This window comes from Camelina sativa, chromosome 16 (genome assembly GCF_000633955.1).
Source record: "Camelina sativa cultivar DH55 chromosome 16, Cs, whole genome shotgun sequence".
NCBI lineage: Eukaryota > Viridiplantae > Streptophyta > Magnoliopsida > Brassicales > Brassicaceae > Camelina > Camelina sativa.
Window position 1 is genome coordinate 5178986 of NC_025700.1, and position 19715 is coordinate 5198700.

The following is a 19715-nucleotide window of genomic DNA, read 5'->3' on the forward strand; positions in this document are numbered from 1 at the left end:
ATATATATATATATATATATACTTTGTTCAAAAGCCTCTTAGTCCTTCTATTTTATTTTTCTTTACTGATTTTTTTTTTCCTTGATAAGATTATCTCCAATGGATTTCCTCTATAATAGAGATGTTCCAAAAGTTTTCCCTATTTTTTCATAGAGAAAAAACATATCAGTTCAACTTATATTAAAGTATTATATTAGTGATATTTTATTTTTTATACGGTAACTTAATCAGTTCAACTAAAACCCCGAATTAAACTCGCCATATACCATGAAAGTATATTTTTTACACAATCTTAAGATTGTACTTTACAAAATTTGTTCAGTTTTGTAACAGGTGTACATATGAGAAATGCTACTTTTTTTGAGAAGAAGGGCAGCTAGATAGAAATTAAATTAAATAATGAAGAAACAAGTGAGACACCGGCGACTACAAAGTTTCGATTTTTAGGTATGCTGGTGTGAAGATCATGGCTCAGGGTTAGTCAAAGTTTCGATTTTTATGTATGTTGATGTGAAGATTATGGGTCAGGGTTAGTTAAAGTTTCAGTTTTTACTTGGATAGAATCATCTTTGCCTAGTCTTTTGGAATCTTAAGTCGTATGGTAGACTAGTTTAGGAATGGGTGATTGTGAAATTGCTTGTTACAGGAAAAATCGGGAATTGCTAATTATGGATCACAAAGGGAAGCCAACAATAGATTAACGAATCAAAATTTGTTAGGATAGAAGCCAGCCTTGATCTGTCGTTAAGAGAATTACGACCCTTGAAGTTATCTTCCCAACCAGCTTCTTTGTGATTTTTGAGAGAGAAAAACAAATCTGATTTTCATGAATTCCAAAACAAAGCTCCAATGTCGGAGCTGCTTCCTCCTCCTCCCCCTCCTCCTCCGCCTCATCATCATCATCCTACAAGGAGGGGTTGTGGATTCGGCGATCCCGCATTGTTTTTCCCTGAGTTTGCTGCTAAGCAACGCGGTCTCGAAAAAGTTATAGAGGAAGATGGAGAAGGGGAAGATAGCAGCTATGGCGAAGGCTCTTTTGATCTGAGTTCCAGGTTCTCTAGTCCTTGTATCTCTCGTAACGGGTTTGATGATGTTGATAATCCTAGAAAGCTGCCTCCTTCTGGATTGAGGGAGGAGTCTTCGTCGTTGAAGCTCTCTGGTTTCAGAGAGGATGAAGAAGCCGACCGGAGTAGAAACTCTGGTTCCTTAGTGGATCGTATCGGTCAGGGGGAGGAGGACAAGAGGCTATGCGCCTCGGGATGTTTCAGAAAATGCTGCCCTTGTACCTGCATGCTTGTTTTCATTGTCCTTGTCATCGTCTTGTTGACAGGATTGTCTGTGAACACTTCAATCAAATCTAAACTGCCTCAGGTGCTTGTCATGAATCTCAAGTTCTCGAGACTTGATGTCGTTAAATCAACGACGGATCTTCTGATGAATGCGAACTTGAACACGGTTCTTCAGCTCTCTAACCAAAACGACAAGACAGTGCTGTATTACAGCCCCATGAAAGCTGATGTCTCTTCTGAGAACATAAACCTCGGAAAGAAAACGCTTCATGGATTCAAGCAGGACCCTGGTAACGTTACCTCTTTGAAGATCCCCACTAGACTGAGACAGTCCAAGGTTTATGATGTTGATGCTACGTTGCTGACAAACAAAGAGAAGAATCTTGAAGCTGTGGTTGATGTGTACTTGAGAGGGAAATTGAGTTTTGATTGGTTGGGATTTAGTGTTCATATACCAATTGTTATTGCTTGCGAGGAAGTGAAGCAGAGTGATGTGATAAATGGACTCAAGCCAACGTGTGATGTTCGAATCTTTTCCCAATGAAAACAATGAGACCCTCTCTGATCTTTGTTTTGTTTTGTTCTGTTTTTATTTGCTGTTGTTAATTTTCTTGTTGTAGATTGGAAACATAGAAAAAGAGAAGTGATTCAACTCTTGTTTCTCTAAAACTAACATCAAGAGAAGTTATTTTACTTTTTTTTTTCTATGTTTTCTGAACCATTGACTTGGCTTCTAAATTTGTGTCCATGATAAGTTTGTTGACGGTTGGTTTGCTCTTTCTCTCTTTCTATATGCGTAGTAGAGAGATGGGATCAAAACACGAATCACAATGAAGCCACATGCATAATCTTGAGCGTTGAGGATCCGCCATAAATGCTATCTCCCATTTATCATAACACAATTATTGAGTCTTCTTATAAAAAATGTAAAAAAAAAGACTTAAAAATAAGCAGGTGAGACGTGAGTAGCTATGAAGTTAAGACGTGTAGAGATAAAGCGTGTATCACTTTCTCAACCGCGTGCCAATAGTTTCAAGATTATTGTGAGAAACTAACTAACTAATTCTTGATTATTTTTTTCATTTTCTTTAGTGAGCGTGAAACATAGATTATTAGATTTTAGTTAGAAGATGAATCATCTTCAAACGAAGTTACAAGGAATATAAAAGGCTTAGAGAGGCCATTCGTTTGAGTATTATTCAGTCACAAGGTTCTTGTCTTTTTGCATCGTCGTCTCAGTAAAGTAAGCTTTTCTTTCTCTGCAATTTTTTTGTCTCTTCTTCTTTCTGCAAAATACCATTATTTTATAGTAAANGAAGGCTCTTTTGATCTGAGTTCCAGGTTCTCTAGTCCTTGTATCTCTCGTAACGGGTTTGATGATGTTGATAATCCTAGAAAGCTGCCTCCTTCTGGATTGAGGGAGGAGTCTTCGTCGTTGAAGCTCTCTGGTTTCAGAGAGGATGAAGAAGCNAAACTTCACGTGTCATCTTTGTGCCACATGTGAAATCCTCTTTTCTCCTCTGATCTCATCTAATTTGTTTCTTGGGTTTTGTCAAAACTGTTTTGTTCAACCCGAGAAAGCATATCTTCAATTTGAGAAAGTCTTGAGTCTTTGAACATCAAGTTGTCTTTGTTTTTTTTAAATGGCTTAAATTCTTGATCTTTCTTGTAGGGTTTTCTGAATTTCTCTGCACGGCAAGGTCATGGCTTCGTCTGCGGTAAGAAACCGTTGTCTTTCACTCACCTACGACTTAGAAAGCTCCTTGGATGCTTGTGTTGTTTTAGTCTCTTGGATCCTAACATTTTACTCACTTTGTTCTTATGTTCTCCCAGGCTCAGAGCAAGAAGCAGTTTAAGAGGTCTATGACCAAGAAATCACACTCATGGTGGTGGGATAGTCACAATTGTCCCAAGAACTCAAAATGGCTTGCAGAGAATCTAGAGAGTATGTTGCTTCACTTGGCATTGAGATCTCCATCCACTTAATGTAGATGATTACCCAAAAATCTGACGTTTTCTTTCTTGTTCTTGATTTGGCTTCTCAGAGATGGATGACCGAGTGAACCACATGTTGAAACTGATTGAAGAAGACGCAGACTCTTTTGCCAAGAAAGCTCAAATGTATTTTCAGAAGCGTCCTGAGTTAATCCAGCTTGTCGAGGAATTTTACCGCATGTACCGCGCATTGGCTGAGCGTTATGATCAAGCTAGCGGTGAGCTTCAGAAGAATCATCATTCATCTGAGATCCAGTCACAGAGCTCTCTTGAGATATCATCTCCTACCCAAGAGAAGTTGAGTCGCCGTCAGTCTGGTCATAAAGAAGAGGGAGACTCATCATCTTTGACAGATTCCGGTTCTGATTCTGATCATTCCTCTNTTCACTTGGCATTGAGATCTCCATCCACTTAATGTAGATGATTACCCAAAAATCTGACGTTTTCTTTCTTGTTCTTGATTTGGCTTCTCAGAGATGGATGACCGAGTGAACCACATGTTGAAACTGATTGAAGAAGACGCAGACTCTTTTGCCAAGAAAGCTCAAATGTATTTTCAGAAGCGTCCTGAGTTAATCCAGCTTGTCGAGGAATTTTACCGCATGTACCGCGCATTGGCTGAGCGTTATGATCAAGCTAGCGGTGAGCTTCAGAAGAATCATCATTCATCTGAGATCCAGTCACAGAGCTCTCTTGAGATATCATCTCCTACCCAAGAGAAGTTGAGTCGCCGTCAGTCTGGTCATAAAGAAGAGGGAGACTCATCATCTTTGACAGATTCCGGTTCTGATTCTGATCATTCCTCTGCTAATGATGAAGAAGCTGATGAGGCATTGATCCGCAGGATGGCTGATCTTGAGCTTGAGCTTGAAGAGACGAAACAGAAGCTCCTTCTCCAGCAGGAAAGTGACAACAATGTTGACCTCCTTCATAAAATTACTGTATACGAGGGAGAGCTTGGAGAAGCTAATGAAAAGATTCGAATGCACGAAGAAGAGATCGCTAATATGAAGATTGAGCTTCAGAGCTGCATGTCCTCTGGAATAGAGGATCCTCAAAAGAGTCTTGATTTGGATAAAGAGGACACTAAAGAAGAAGCAAAAGTGCAGGCCTTGGAGGAAGAGCTGAGTATCGCAAAAGAGAAGGTTCAGCACTTTGAGAAAGAGACTTGTTCTCTGAGAAATGAGCTCGAGATCAGTAGAGCTGCTGAGGAGAAGCTGAAGAGCTTACAGCATGAGCTCGAGTTGACTCAGAAAGACACTGATAGGTACAGAAACACGCTCAACGCAGAGAAGAAAGAAGTCTCAAAGTTGCAAGAGAGATTGGCAATGGTGAAAACTAGTTTACAGGACAGAGATAACGAGATAAGGGCACTTAAAACTGCTGTCTCTGATGCTGAAGAAAAGATATTCCCAGAGAAGGCACAGATCAAAGGAGAAATGTCAAAGCTTCTTGAAGAACGAAGCCGACTTGGAGAGCAGCTGAGAGAGCTGGAATCACATATTAGGCTGATAACAGAAGAGAAAGCTGAAACGGAGGAGAAGCTTAGAGGAGAATCCAAGAAGATCAGCGTAATGAGATATGAGAGCAATGTGCTAAGAGAGGAGATTGGGAAGAGAGAAGAGAAGATAAAGGAAATGGAAAAGCATATGGAGGAGCTTCACATGGAGCAAGTGAGGCTGAGAAGACGGTCGAGTGAACTTACGGAAGAAGTAGAAAGGACAAGATTGGGTGCATCAGAAGTGGCTGAGCAGAAAAGAGAAGCAATAAGACAGCTTTGTATCTCGCTTGAACATTACAGAGATGGGTACGACAGGCTTTGGAGGGTTGTTGCAGGACATAAGAGTAAGGGAGTAGTGATCTTAGCAACGTGAAGTGTAAGAACAATGACTATGTGCAGGACATACAAGTGTTTTCTTTTGGACTTAAAATGTTGTTTTTTAAGGGCTGTTAGTTGATGTTGGAAAATACGTTGAAGATGAATAATCTAAGTTGATAATACTTGATATAGTAACAAGTCAATGGTAATATTTTTTTTTTTTTTTTTGTCAAACGTCAATGGTAATATTTTCTCATTTCTCAAAACTCAAACTCAAATCAATGGTTATATTTATACTCACTCACTAACGGCAGAGACTCTGTCGTGACCAGAGGCTTTTGCTTTTACCCTTCTCTTTTCCAAAACACAGTGTTTTGCACAAAGCTAAAACCATCTTCAATCACACACTATAACCAACTCATCTCAATCCCGGCTCAGAAGTAAAACCAAAGCACCAAAACTGAAATTGAATCATCAGGCTACACCAACAGGCATCAGACAACAGTTGTGTATAGACGTGGTCCCTCCACAATTGAATCTCTTAGTTTATTCCTTCAGATGAAAATAATTTGGCAAATATTTTGAGAATATTTTGAGAATACATACATACATAATTTGCAAATAAAACGTCTATACACAACTGATGATTATGTAAAACGACTATACATACATACTAGTCGCATTGTTTTATTTTTCTCCTTCGCTTACCCGTAATATGTATGTGTACAGTTTACTAATAATTTGCAAATATTTTGAGAATACATACATTAATACATACATAATTTGCAAATAAGAGAAAAAGACGTGGTCCCTCCCTCGCTCAGGGACCATTATATATGCGTATAGTAACTTTGTTTCAATACGGGTTCAAACCACGCAATAAGTATGGTGTATTTTAGTGAACATTAAGCTCTATAATAAGTTAAAAAAATTAGGCTAAAGGATCCATGGTACATATATCAAATGGGTCCAAAGTAAGAAGGCCCATGTAAGGTCATGATTACGAAACGAAGGCCGTTGAATTAAAACACATGAGGAGAGAAAGTATGGTGGACAAATATGGGCAGTAGGGGGTAGGTAGCACCATTTCTCCATGTCGCTGTCTTTCGTGGTAATGGTAGGTGTATCTCTCTCTCTCTCTTTAAACTATTATTACTTATCTTTAAATTTAGTTTTTTTTTCCTCTAATCCTAAATACTCCAAATAATAATATGAAATGACGAGTGCAAGGAGAGAGAGAGATAGAGGCTAATTCGTGAGTATTAATATAAGGGAATCCCATTAATATAATGGAAGTCAATAAGAGTGGTTGTTGCCTAAATTGACTCTTGGATATTAAAAGAGAGTTCATGGATTGCATCCGCCAAAATTCTAAGCCTTGTACAGTGCCGCGCGTTTATTTTAACTACCACTAGTTTTTTTTTTTTTTAAATGGTTTTCTTAACGGCGTCAAATCTGACGTCGTGTACATGACTTTTAAATTTCCGACCTACGCACTCTCGTGTTCTGTCTGTTTGTCTCTCTTTCACACCTTAATTTTTTCTCGCCGTGACTGATTTGTGTTTCCTTCTTTTTTTCTTTCTTTGCTTTGTATTTTGACCATATGTAGTGGTGGTAAGGTTAATTGTTATTTACATTTCTTTGATAATCATTGAAATTCGTATTAATTTTCAATTTTATATTTGGTTTGTTGCATCTGTTTGCTTTGAAGGAGGCTCTGAAGTATTCAACCAAAATTTTAAACAACCAACACAATGATATTACATTAGAGAATATTATTCTAGATATCAGATGCTGGACCAACAAGTTTCACAAAATTCAGTTTATTTTTTACAAAGAGATAATGGATAATATTACTCATATTTCTTTTCTTTTTTTGTTCGGATTTTTTTCATTGCCATCATGGCTTATGAACCAATTGTATCTTGATTTTATACATTTATTGATATAACTGGACCAAAAAAAAAATATTTGGTTGTTGTCACATGTCAACTCAGAGACACAAACGGAATGCACCGTGTCTCCTATTCATTAATTACGATTCATATTACTAGAATTATTGAAAAATACACACACACTAATCACCCTTTTTAAATTAAAACAATGGTATTGATTGGTGAACTTATACAGAATATTACAAGTGGTAAAGCTTTGAATTTTTACCGATCACAAAAACTTTACCAAAAACTTTATTAAAAGTTTTACTCTCAGCTTTTCGGTACAGTTTTCATGTACAACTTTTTCTTACAATTTTGCACTATTCCGTAACAGCTTACAGCTTCAACTTACAACTTTTCTGTATACATTTGGCTACGTTACCAATCGCACTTAATATACAAATAATAAAAACTTTTTATCACGATAAAAGTCAAAAACCACTTGGGAATGTTAATAAATCCGCTGACGGTTCGGTGGTCTAGCCTAGCCATATATAGTTGGAGACTAATATCTTAATGTAAAAGTTTGTTTTAAATTCAGGAGATTAATTACCACAATCAGTATTGTTCCAAACTATAGATGTCATGTGTAATTTAAAAACTTAGGGATCCTAATTCATATAATTTTTTAAAACTTTTATTGTGTTACAAAATATAATCAAGCATATTCTTATTTCATCACTTAAACATTCTAAAAGAACGGGACATAACCACTATCTTTGTGATTTCATGATCCGACTCAATATAATCACCATTTACATTTTTAAGTGTTGTGAATCACAATTTGTGATCTATTTCTTGTTTTTTTTTTTTTTTTTTNTAACTGAAGCTTATAAATATTGAATTTTGGTTTCCTCTTTCAGTCAAACAGTCGGATTTCTTTAGTTGCCATTCATCTTATTTTTGTAGGTATCTTTTAGTTTACAAAATGCCTCCATGTTATATAATTCTATAAAGCTCTTATCAGAGTTCATCTATCTATATTAGCTGTATCATCAATTTTTTACTTTCTCCAAAACGGTAAAACCTTACGACAATTAGTTAAAATCTGGCTCACAGTTTACAATTGTAACTGGAATTGATATTTTAAACTTTATCTATAGACCAAAACCATCTGTTTTGAATCGCCTTGAGACCAACAATTAATTAACCAAACCAATGTACGTAACTTTATTGAACGTGCATCTAATTAAACTTTGCTTTAAGAAAGAATCATCAATAATGTATCAATAAAGAAAAAATATGTATGTCGTATGTACAATATGTTAAAGGAATCATCATATACAATTCAGACAATAATTTTTTTAAAAAGATACACTAAATAATTTTTATTTGGTGCATAACTTCTGTTTTTTTTTTGGGTCATATACACTGTAATCTTATTGCGGGTTACGATACAACGTCAACACTAATACAAATTGATGAGATTACAAACTATAGCCGGATGGGATAAAATGAGAACCGGGAGTTTGTTGTTTATCTTTCAAAATGATGTACAACTCAACCACAAGTGCTTCTTGTGTCTTTAACAAAAAAAAAAAGTGTTTCTTGTGTTGGATAGTGTGTAATCATACTACATAAACCCATGTAGCTTGTAGTTTTGTCTATAGAAATATTCACTTTTGTAGGACTTGTAGGACAGTCAGAATCAACTAAACAACACTATAATTTTATATATCAAATTATATGACTACTTTAATCAAATACTTTGGTTTCTATATATATATATGCCATCATAGTTGATCTATAAATTAAAAAAACCAATGACAAAAAATTCTTATGTTTTTTTGTTTGGTTTTGTTAAAGAATACATATATATATTTAGTTGTTATTTTAATTTATACACTCAAATAGAAAGACCAAATGAGAAGTCTAGTAATCATCTCCTCTTCCTCCTCCTACAACCTTCTTCACCAAACACCTTTTAAAAAAACTTTGTGGTCTTTACCTACCCCCATCAACAACACCAAGCCCACTCACACACATCCATCACCGTTTAATCTAACGCCGTTTATCATCGTTTCACCAACTCCCTCTCCCGCACCTAACGCCGTTTTCCTTTTGCCGTTGGTTCCTCCATTCTCAAACCAAACCAACCTCTCTCCCTCTTATAAAACCTTCTTCCTCTTTCACCATTTCTTCCTCAGCAGCTTCTTCTGCTTTATTTTTATTCAACAATCCAATTCGGTTCTCACAAGAATCAAATACTCAGCTGAGAGAGGTACGTAGCTAAAAAAAAAATCACAGTTATGGACCTTCTCTTGTTGGAGAAGTCTCTAATCGCCGTCTTCGTGGCGGTGGTTCTCGCCACGGTGGTTTCAAAGCTTCGCGGCAAGAAATTGAAGTTACCTCCAGGTCCTATGCCGATTCCGATCTTCGGTAACTGGCTACAAGTCGGAGATGATCTAAACCACCGTAACCTGGTCGATTACGCTAAAAAATTCGGCGATCTCTTCCTCCTAAGGATGGGTCAGCGTAACCTAGTCGTCGTCTCTTCACCAAATCTAACCAAAGAAGTACTCCACACGCAAGGTGTTGAGTTCGGATCTAGAACGAGAAACGTCGTGTTCGACATTTTCACAGGTAAAGGTCAAGACATGGTGTTCACTGTTTACGGAGAGCACTGGAGGAAGATGAGAAGGATCATGACGGTTCCTTTCTTTACAAACAAGGTTGTTCAGCAGAACCGTGAAGGTTGGGAGTTCGAAGCAGCGAGCGTTGTTGAAGATGTGAAGAAAAATCCAGATTCAGCTACTAAAGGGATCGTGTTGAGGAAACGTTTGCAGTTGATGATGTATAACAATATGTTCCGTATCATGTTCGATAGAAGGTTTGAGAGTGAGGATGATCCTCTTTTCCTTAGGCTTAAGGCTTTGAATGGTGAGAGGAGTCGTTTAGCTCAGAGCTTTGAGTATAACTATGGTGATTTCATCCCTATCCTTAGACCTTTCCTTAGAGGTTATTTGAAGATTTGTCAAGATGTTAAAGATCGAAGAATCGCTCTTTTCAAGAAGTACTTTGTTGATGAGAGGAAGTGAGTTCTGTTTTTTTTTTTTTTTTTTTTTTTTTTTTTTTTTTTTTTTTTTTTTTTTTTTTTTTTTTTTNTTTTTAAGGATTTTTTTGGATATTGACATTGGTGAATTCATTCATGCAGGCAAATTGCGAGTTCTAAGCCTACAGGTAGTGAAGGATTGAAATGCGCCATTGATCATATCCTTGAAGCTGAACAGAAGGGAGAAATCAATGAAGACAACGTTCTGTACATTGTTGAGAACATCAACGTCGCTGGTAACTATTTCTTCCTTGTAGTATACGTAATCAATCCTCTAGACGTCTCTTTACTTGCATACGAAACTGGACATTAGTGTTTTAAGTGTATCCTGTAAATTCGGAATTAGGCTCATCTAGGTTGTTGATTGAAACAGCTATTGAGACAGCTGGTTTGTACAGTTTTGTGATGCTGGTTTCTTGATTGAAACAGCTATTGAGACAACACTGTGGTCGATCGAGTGGGGAATTGCGGAATTAGTGAACCATCCTGAGATCCAGAGCAAGCTAAGGAACGAAATCGACACAGTTCTTGGACCGGGTGTGCAAGTGACAGAGCCAGAGCTACACAGGCTTCCATACCTTCAAGCTGTGATTAAGGAGACACTTCGTCTAAGAATGGCCATTCCTCTACTCGTGCCTCACATGAACCTCCACGAGGCAAAGCTAGCTGGATACGATATCCCAGCAGAAAGCAAAATCCTTGTCAATGCTTGGTGGCTAGCGAACAACCCAAACAGTTGGAAGAAGCCTGAAGAGTTTAGACCAGAGAGGTTCTTTGAAGAGGAAGCGCACGTTGAAGCAAACGGTAATGACTTCAGGTATGTGCCGTTTGGTGTTGGACGTAGAAGCTGTCCAGGGATTATATTGGCGTTGCCTATTTTGGGAATCACTATTGGTAGGATGGTACAGAACTTTGAGCTTCTTCCTCCTCCAGGACAGTCTAAAATTGATACTTCTGAGAAAGGTGGACAGTTCAGCTTGCACATCCTTAACCATTCCACAATCGTTATGAAACCAAGGAACTCTTAAAAATTTCTGCAAAAAGAAAAAAATGACTTTTTATAGTGATGCTTGTGAAATCTGTTGAATATTATTATTCCCCATGTTTTGCTTTTTGTGAGATGTTTTGTGTAAAATGTCTTTAAAATGCTACGATTGCAATAATCTAGTGGTGCCCATTGTTTTAAATGGACATTGATGTTATATCAAATTCAAAATTCTCATGATTGTTGAACAATAGTCATATTAATTTGGTGGTTTCTAGGTTCTTCTAACTTCAACAGAAACCTTTTCTAAGCCTGTTAAAAACACTCATTACACAATTTGTTAAAAAAGTTCGATCATTTCTCTATGGGCTAATGGGCTTTATACGGCCCATAGATATCGTACTCCACTTGCGGAGATCACGCAACGGGAAACGAAAACACCAAATTGCAAATGGTGCTCATAAGAAATTTTCGAAATTTCGAGAAGACCGTTCGATGCATTGTCTTTGATTTTGTTTCTCTTGCTTCAATTTGGATCAAAGATCATCGTCTTCAACTCTTCATCGTTCATCAGATTTCCCTAAATACGCTCCGAGCTCAGATACTGTCGAAGCCTCCTCGAATTTTCGAAGTATCTCTCTATCTTCTCTCTCGATTCTCCATTTTTTTTAATAGAGATTTTGTAGAATCATTACCTAGATCTGAAATTCGTCAACCTAATTATGGAATCGTTGCGTCGACTAGTTCATGGTGATGTTGAGAAATCCTAATTTCTAGATCCATTGTGTAGTCCGTACAGTTCGCAAACCCTAAGTAAATCAAATTAGGCTCATCTCGCATATAATTTTTTCTGGTCAGAAGCTTGATTTTAATGTAATTACAGTTTTCTGATGCTGATTACTTCAATTTCTGCTGGAAATTTTCAGCGATTGAGGAGACACGTTGTGTTCAGTTGAGTGTTAAAATTGCGAGCTAGTGAATTCGGGATCCTAAGAATGTTGCAATGGATGGGAGGATCGAGGCGTAAAGTGGCTGCTGTGTGTGACTTTTGCTTTTTCCTTTTAGAGATCTATTATGAATTGCTTAGCTATCTTATTATTGTTTCAATTTCTGACTTGTTATTGTTTTTTGGGGATCTCTTGCGGCATCCAGTCACACACGTCAGTGAAGAAGAGGTGTGTAAGCTCTTCTTTCTCTGTTGTAAAGATTATTTTTCAGTATTGATGATTTGGTTGACATCTAGTGCACACATTTTTGATCTTATCTTTGTTGAACCTGAAGGCAAAAGCAATACTTTGAGCAGAGGAGACAGCAACAGCATCAGCAGCTCACAGTTGGGTCTGAGAGCTTTACTAATGATATAAACAATAGTAATCAACACCCAAGAGAACACCACTCTCTGGATATTCTCAATTTGCTCCACTTGTCAACCGTTACTCCTGAATGCCAACCTTCTTGTCCAAAAGTTGGTAAGTGTGTGCTTGTTAGGACTTCCAGCACCGTTCTGAGTGTGGTTTGTAGTTCCCTTATGATTCGAGTCAGGTTATGGACCCTTTATTTGCATTATTGCTCGGACCATGACATATAATTCCCATTTTGCTTTCTTCCTGTTTCTATCACTTGTGTTAATGGAAGATCTGGATGCTGATTTCTTCAACCTGAATGACAACACATCCGGAGTAGGTGAGGTCTCCAAACTCTTGATTTATAAATCTTCTCCACTTCTGATCATGTTAATATGTTATGTGTGGTGATGCAGGAAGTTCATTAAACCATAAAGCAGAACCTACTTCCTCGAAGAGGCAAGGCAGTTTTCTTTGTTTCGCTTGCCCAAGTTTTCTTTCTCAGCATGTATATCCTCTTGATTATTTTGCTAATGGAACTGCACAGCTTATAGAAATTTTGATGCTTCACTGTCGTACAGGGCTTTGTTTAATTTTCCTGACAACCAGACAAAAGATTTCAACAATGCAAACACCACAACGGACGTTATGGATGCTTCACTGTCTTACAGGACTTCTTTTAGTCTCCCTGAAAACCAGACAAATGAATTAAAGAAAGCAAACACCACAAAGGATCTGTTGGATGGCACAGAGCGGAGTAAGTAATCACTATGACTTTGTATTGACTATTGTGTTAATATCTAGAAAGTAGAGAGGTTTACTGTATTCCGTTTTCATTCTTTTTTAACATCTATAGCATCTAGATAGGTCTGTTTCATTCTGGTTTTACTTCCCAATCACTTTTCACTGTTTGCTTATCCGAAGTTTAGGCCATATGCAAGTCTCAACATTTTAGTTGATACATTATAAAATGGTTTTCAGAGTTATCTGTCTTTGATTTGGTTGGGGATGATCATGCAACAACCTACAAGGAAGAATCTTCTCCGTCTGAGGCTCACATGGCATTTTCAGTTGAAGGTATAGGTCTTAGAGATCACAAAATGGTGGGAAAAGTTTAACTTACGATGTTTACCTAGATCTTGATCAGTCTTTAAGATGAGATGTCCTACTATGCCTTTCTCTTATGACTCTTACTCTTTCCATTCAGGATTAGGTAATATAAATACGAAAACTCCAGTTAATTCTCCACATCCACCAGACAGGTGGGCAGCTTTTACGATTGGCACTTGTTTTCACTTGGTTGAATTATGTACCATTTAGGATCAGTGATTGTATTAACTTGTGTATGAAAGAACCTTTGCGTACCGGTGCTCCTCTCCATGGAAGGGTACAGGTCAACAAGCTACATTGAACGTCAGGGCAAGGCTCTACGACTTTGAGAAGGAAGTGGTAACAGACTCTTGTCATCTTATCTTTTCCCGGTATTCCTTCCATTTCTAACTTGTTTTCCAGACCCAATATTTTCATCCCCTGTTTACAGGACACAATTATTGAAAGTGGCAAAATGTTCCAAGAGGACAGCCGTTATAGGTCTCCCATTGCCATACATGCTAAAGATGGGGGCAGAAAGCAAAAACTGCTCACTTTCAGTGATCACTTGCAAAATCAATATAGCGACACAAGAAGTTTCTTCTGCGATGCTGCAGATTTCAACAACAGCAGGTTCTCGGATGGTGAGTGGAATGGTAATTTACTAATGTCATATGCCAAAAAAGATTTCGTTTTCGTTTCATGCATAACCTCACCATCTATGCAACGCTTATCTTTCATGCATCTTCTATATCTTCTCTTAGTCGTCAGTCGTCACTACCCTTCACCTTCTGCAATTTACATTAAACATGACTTGATCAAAGTAGCATTTCACTTCTTACTGATTATTCCTAGTATAAAATGTAATGAACGCAATTTCATGTTGTGTGACATGAACCCTTATCTGTTCTTTTTTTTTTTTTTTCTTTCCTTAAGAGATCAGATCACAAAAAATTTAAATTTGGTTTATTTATCTTAATTCACTAGCTAAGTCTGCCTTTCTTGATGACCGGGAAGATGGTTTTTACTGGAACGGCGAACAGCCATGTGGAAAGGAAAGTTTGAACCCTGATTTCTTGAAATATGGCAAGGATTACACTGAGAGTCGCTCTTCTGTAGAATACCATAGGAAAAAGAAGAGGTGCTCTTCAAATCTCTCATTTTGTCACTTTACTATGGTGATACTATGCCTCTTGACATTAAAAGTCTTTGTGTTTTAGGGATTATCTGGAAACGACCTGGAGGTCCAACATTAGAGGTGAGTTTAGCTCAACTAAATTAGGAATAACAGCGACCTGCATATATGCTTTTATCAAAGAGCTTTCATCTGACCTGATAAGTTGTATTCATAAAATAACTAGTCTAAGCGTATGTCTTTAGGAAGTTCATTGACTCTTTGTTTCAAATCATTCTCGGAAGTTCTAAATTAAATTATATCTTTTTGATTCATTACTTCACTTGCTTTCAGTATCTCATAGCTTCATCTATTGTTGTTGTGTGAAGTTGGAGAGACATGTATCTACATACTTGTTGGAGTTACTTTTTGGCCTGTTTATCTGTTAACTCCTTTAGTTTTCTTTATTTCAGATTCACCAACTCGAAGATCACATATTCTAGAAAGGAATATCGATCATCCAAGTTTCACTAAGGCAGCGTAAGTCAATTCCTTAAATTGCATCGAGCCATTTTTTAACTCATGCTGACTGAACTTGCCACAAATAACATCCAGTTATTTCAAAACCCCTGACTTTGATTTTGACACTGAGTTTGACCAACCGGTTTGGTCGTCCATTGTACCTGAGGAAGATAAAGACAGCCTTAGTTTGCGTAGGTAAGCATTTTCAGTATGTCTCTTTCTGATTGTGATTCATATGCTTTATATAGATGAACTGCAATCCTGACGCCACCTCACTTTTCCTAACAGCGAAGAATCTTGCTCATCTAGTGCTGGTATTGATTTTTCTAACGTATTTTGTGTACACATGTTATGATTTTGCAAGCATTTAGTTTTTCCGTAGTACTGAACTGTCACTGCTCCTTATCCTTGTCAGTTTGGACCAATGAAACCCATAATTCACAGTTTGACACCAAAACAAGACAAAAGAAAAGGGAACCTAATTCGTTTTGCAACCTTGGAGACAAGAAGTATCTGAATAATGACCTTTTCCAAGAATCGTGGGAAGATTGGGATGTAGATGATCAACATATGAAGAGAAAAGTTGGGTCTGGAAAGCAGGTTAGACTATCAAACCCAGGAAAGTTAAAATCTACCAGTCAGAGAGGAGGTGGTCTAGACGCGTCTTACAATTGGTTTGCAGAAGGATTTACATCTGCAGCCATAAGCTCAGGTTGGTTTGCCTTTACTTTGTTATCAGAAACATCTTCAATGGATTGCCCATTATCCTGTCCCAAGCCACGATGCAGAGATCTTATATCTAGAACCATAGGATATCCGTTTGTCATATCAATATCTTGGCGATCTCTCACATGTAAATTCCTGTCTTAACTATCACAGATTTTACAAGTGAGAGGGACAAGCCATATCCTTTCCTAAACCCTGACCTTGGTAGCTCGCACTGGTGTCCATCTCGTGCCCCTGATTCTATTCCGGAAACATGGGTTCCAAAGTTTTCAGTAGGAGGCACTGGAGATGATGATGAAGACGACTATATAAACCGTTTATCAGCAAACCGTAAATCAGAACTACTAGCAGCAGAGACAAGCGGTTTTGAGAATGACACGTTATCAGAGAACGATAATGAGCAAAGCAGAGAAGTGAATGACCCAAAAAGTCAGGGAGATGAGACCTCGTCATCCGTTGCAAAGAGCCTCTCAGACGAAAATGAGTATGTACGGTGAACATTGTCACACACTTCTCGTACAATCTATTTCGCAAATACCAAAATTCCATAATTAAATCTCAATCCCCCTAACACATGGAGAATGTTTAAATTGTTTTTAGATGTAACCCCAACAAGGTAGTCATGGAAACTAAGCATCAAGGAAACAGAGGTAAACTGAATTTTGATTCCTGGGATTATTCATTTGTTTGTTTATTATTTACTAGAAGAAGCTAACTTGAGATAGAATCAGGAGAAAGGACAAGTTGAGACTCGTTCCAACAACTGATAATGCTGGAACGACGCACACTTCAATTCGTTTCTTTTAACAAGACATTGCTCCTTGACTCTTTAAAAACTTAGGTAAGTATTCATATACACATCTCTTTAGTTCAAGTTATCACCAAATCTGAATTCCAAATTTCAGATGTTTCATGGGGATATTATATAAAGGAATGTGCCATTTTTGGTATATATTTTCATTGAGCATGCAGACAGATAAAAAAATCAACCATATCAATATATTATGTTGTCTTGTCCATATAGCGTTTGTACCTACCTTTACATGCAACCGTGTTTGTCACGACCCATGTTCTATCTTTACTACTATTCGAGCCGTTTATGTGGGTCTATAGTTCATGAAGGCAAATATAATCACGTAAAACATGTTTCTGACGAAATATAGGTAGACATGTTTGTGCAGCGGGTATTTTTTGTACGGGGATTTGCACAATACTAAGTAACTAAAGATTTTGGGGAAGAATGGAGCTAGTCCTTTTATTAACGAGTCATTTACAAAGAGTCGAGATTAAATTTGTCAGTTCACAGGAAAACTCACAAACAGAATAATGACAAGCTCAGAAGTAGAAACAAATTACACAAAAGGCAATAACAGTAATTGATGCAAAGTATTGTTCTCTGAGTAATGTCTTGGGATTAGGATGGTGATCCAAATAAATGTTCTCTCCTTTTATAGGCGAGTGTTGACCTAAGGTTATTTATGGTTTTCATCGCGGAATCCCGAAATTGTTCTCCGCGGAAATTGGTAGATTTTCTCCCAAATTTATCGGGCCGAAATCATGATTTAGCAGGTCTTGTTGGGTCGAATGACATATTGGAAGCAACCCATATCTAACAGGTAAGGTATTGCGAATGTTTATATTTTTGTCTATTTTAAAGGTTCCAAATTTAATCATATCTCTAACATTAAAACTTGTTGTTGATTTTGTTCTACATACTCGCAAGAATCTATATGGCTTATACATGACATATTTTTATCTACATATGGGATATTGGAGTGAATAAAGTTGATAATGCTTACTTTTTCTATAACAGTGTCGTCTACTTTATAGATTTTTTAGTCAATGTTCCATATACTTTAAATTATATGGAGCTAATGAGATATCTTGATAATAGTATTATAATTATAATTTTATTAATAAGATAAAAAAAATGTCTGTTGCAAGCTGGGAACGTGAGCCCCAATTACAGCTGGTGTGTATCATGCATTATTGCAGTTTCTATCAGTTGATTCTATTCCTTACATGCTGTCCTAAATAGTCCTTTGCATGTTAATTACTTTTAAAAATATGCTAACTAAATTGTTAATTTCTTCGTATACGTTTAGAAAAAAGGAAAAAAACATGGTTATGATGTATGTAGTTAGACCCGACTGGTAAATTAGTTGGTCATCATCCAAATTACGAGTTTGAATAGCAATGACATTGACAACAAAGTAATTCAGCGTGCTTCGGTCTCGGGCTAAAAAAAAAAATGAAAGTCTAGGTGACTAATTAGGTCTTTGATTATTTTGGTTTTTTTCAAAATAGTAATTAAGAATATTGCGGCTGTTTGATTCTCATGTGCAACATGTGTGGTACGAGATTGATACTTGTTACGTTAGCGAGTATCTCTTGATGACAACTATTCTAAGAAGTGGTTTCACATGGCCAAAAGTTTTAAAAAGCGGAGCTTAATCATATCAAACCCGAGAATTTAGCACTTGTTAACTTATATATCATGTATGTAACTGAAACTATCATTGGATTGGATTTACAAGGCAAGGTTATATCTTTCATAGGATATGGTGATTTTTGTTTTTGTGAACTATCCGAATGTTTCCAGTAACTTTAATTTTTAACAATAATATTCGAAACTTGAGAATCATCATATTCTCGGTACCAGTCAAATTGTCAGTTGTAGAATTATATGGCAACACGCAATGTGAAAAAATTGAAGAAGTTCATGCGTGCTTTGAATTATATAGTTTTCATACAAAAAAAAAAGAAGAGAATTATGTGGTTTTAAATTTTATAATCTAGTTGTAATCATATGATGTCAATCTCTATATAAATCTAGTGGTTCGGATTATCCAAGTCAGTTTCATGAAATAAATTTTGGGTGAAAAGTATTTAATAGAAGGATAAGGGGAACGTGGCCCTGAGACAATATTATATATTGTGCATGGTAAAATCAAGATAATTTCTATATAAAATATGGAAAAATCCAAAAAGGGAAAACGTCTATATATTTTGCTATCAACAAGAAAATCCCATAAATACAGTAATGAAAATTAGGAAGATAGAATACCATTTCTTATTTTTACCAGACTCTGACGTTTTTTCACCGAGTTAAAATTACAAGTTTCCATACTATTCATTCAGTAGTTACACTTACAAAGCTTATAAGGTCAAAGGTGTTAAAAGCTAGTAGGCAAAAAAACTCAATATAATGATAGTAGAAGATTCCAAAAAAAAAAAAAAAAAGCGATTTCAAAAGATATGGTGTTATTTTTGTTATATTTATTATTATTATTATTGTTTAATATATATGGTAGGTTGTTAGATCTAAATTTTGAGTTTGGTATTATATCTTTTTAAATTTAGATCTAAATTCCAAAATTTAAAAAATATGAATCATGTTTATCTAGCGGGCGCTATTAGTCAATTCTAAAGTTTATGGTAAGATTCAAATTTGGTTAGAATACAAATATAGAGAATGATATATTGACTATACATGTACACGATCGAAAATTTCTATTATAATTTTTTTATAAGATAAGTATAAACAATATAATATTATTTTCTATTTGTATAACAATTTTATAACCTTAATATCTATCTGGTTATTAAATATTTTTTTCATACCAGAATAAATTTTGAAATAAATTGAAAATTTTCTGAATGATCACCAAGTTTTCTTAAAGAGTCGAGTTAAGTATCATTTGATTGTGTCTTGGTTATGAGTGGAGAATATTTGAGGCAATCGCATAGAAACCAAAATACACATGCAAAATTTGATTTCTTAAGAATAAGAGAACCTCGTCAAAATAGAACCTCCCAAAGTCTTTTTTTTTTTTTTTTTTTT

At 36.4% G+C, this 19715-nt stretch overlaps 4 protein-coding genes across 14 annotated transcripts in view; all 4 read left to right on the plus strand.

The window, feature by feature from the left end:
- LOC104749838 overlaps positions 1-1984 on the plus strand; it is a 3897-nt gene extending 1913 nt beyond the window's left edge. Inside the window, exon 2 of one of the 3 annotated variants that reach the window (XM_019238449.1) lies at positions 1576-1984. In XM_019238449.1, coding sequence (XP_019093994.1) covers positions 1576-1833 — 258 coding nt within the window. In that variant the 3' untranslated portion in view covers positions 1834-1984. Of the gene's footprint in view, positions 1-85 lie in introns of those variants that run through there. The other 2 variants (XM_010471547.1, XM_010471548.1) reach the window with 2 other exon arrangements.
- On the plus strand, positions 3111-5294 carry LOC104749837 (protein NETWORKED 4B-like). The gene is made up of 2 exons (XM_019238448.1): positions 3111-3234; positions 3759-5294. The coding sequence occupies exons 1-2, from the start codon at positions 3111-3113 to the stop codon at positions 5156-5158; spliced, it is 1524 nt and encodes a 507-aa protein (XP_019093993.1). The 3' UTR covers positions 5159-5294.
- LOC104749839 (trans-cinnamate 4-monooxygenase) lies at positions 9162-11301 on the plus strand. Its single transcript, XM_010471549.2, has 3 exons — positions 9162-10074; positions 10195-10328; positions 10522-11301. Exons 1-3 carry the CDS (start codon positions 9290-9292, stop codon positions 11118-11120), a joined length of 1518 nt encoding a protein of 505 aa, XP_010469851.1. The 5' UTR covers positions 9162-9289; the 3' UTR covers positions 11121-11301.
- Positions 11506-17672, plus strand: LOC104749840. 9 transcript variants are annotated; one of them, XR_002035713.1, is made up of 21 exons: positions 11506-11708; positions 12004-12114; positions 12230-12252; positions 12359-12546; positions 12713-12760; positions 12837-12879; positions 13002-13177; positions 13402-13497; positions 13628-13682; positions 13773-13869; positions 13961-14165; positions 14497-14650; positions 14730-14767; positions 15097-15163; positions 15239-15340; positions 15434-15459; positions 15561-15857; positions 16025-16355; positions 16472-16521; positions 16597-16712; positions 17326-17672. XR_002035713.1 is itself a non-coding variant. In XM_019237535.1 (20 exons), exons 2-19 carry the CDS (start codon positions 12073-12075, stop codon positions 16475-16477), a joined length of 1998 nt encoding a protein of 665 aa, XP_019093080.1. In that variant the 5' UTR covers positions 11506-11708; positions 12004-12072; the 3' UTR covers positions 16478-16521; positions 16597-16966. The 9 variants fall into 9 exon arrangements, 8 of the variants coding, with proteins under 8 accessions (XP_019093080.1, XP_019093079.1, XP_019093073.1 ...); XM_019237535.1 differs by lacking the exon at positions 17326-17672 and having other exon boundaries at positions 16025-16359; positions 16597-16966; XM_019237534.1 differs by lacking the exon at positions 17326-17672 and having other exon boundaries at positions 16025-16359; positions 16603-16966.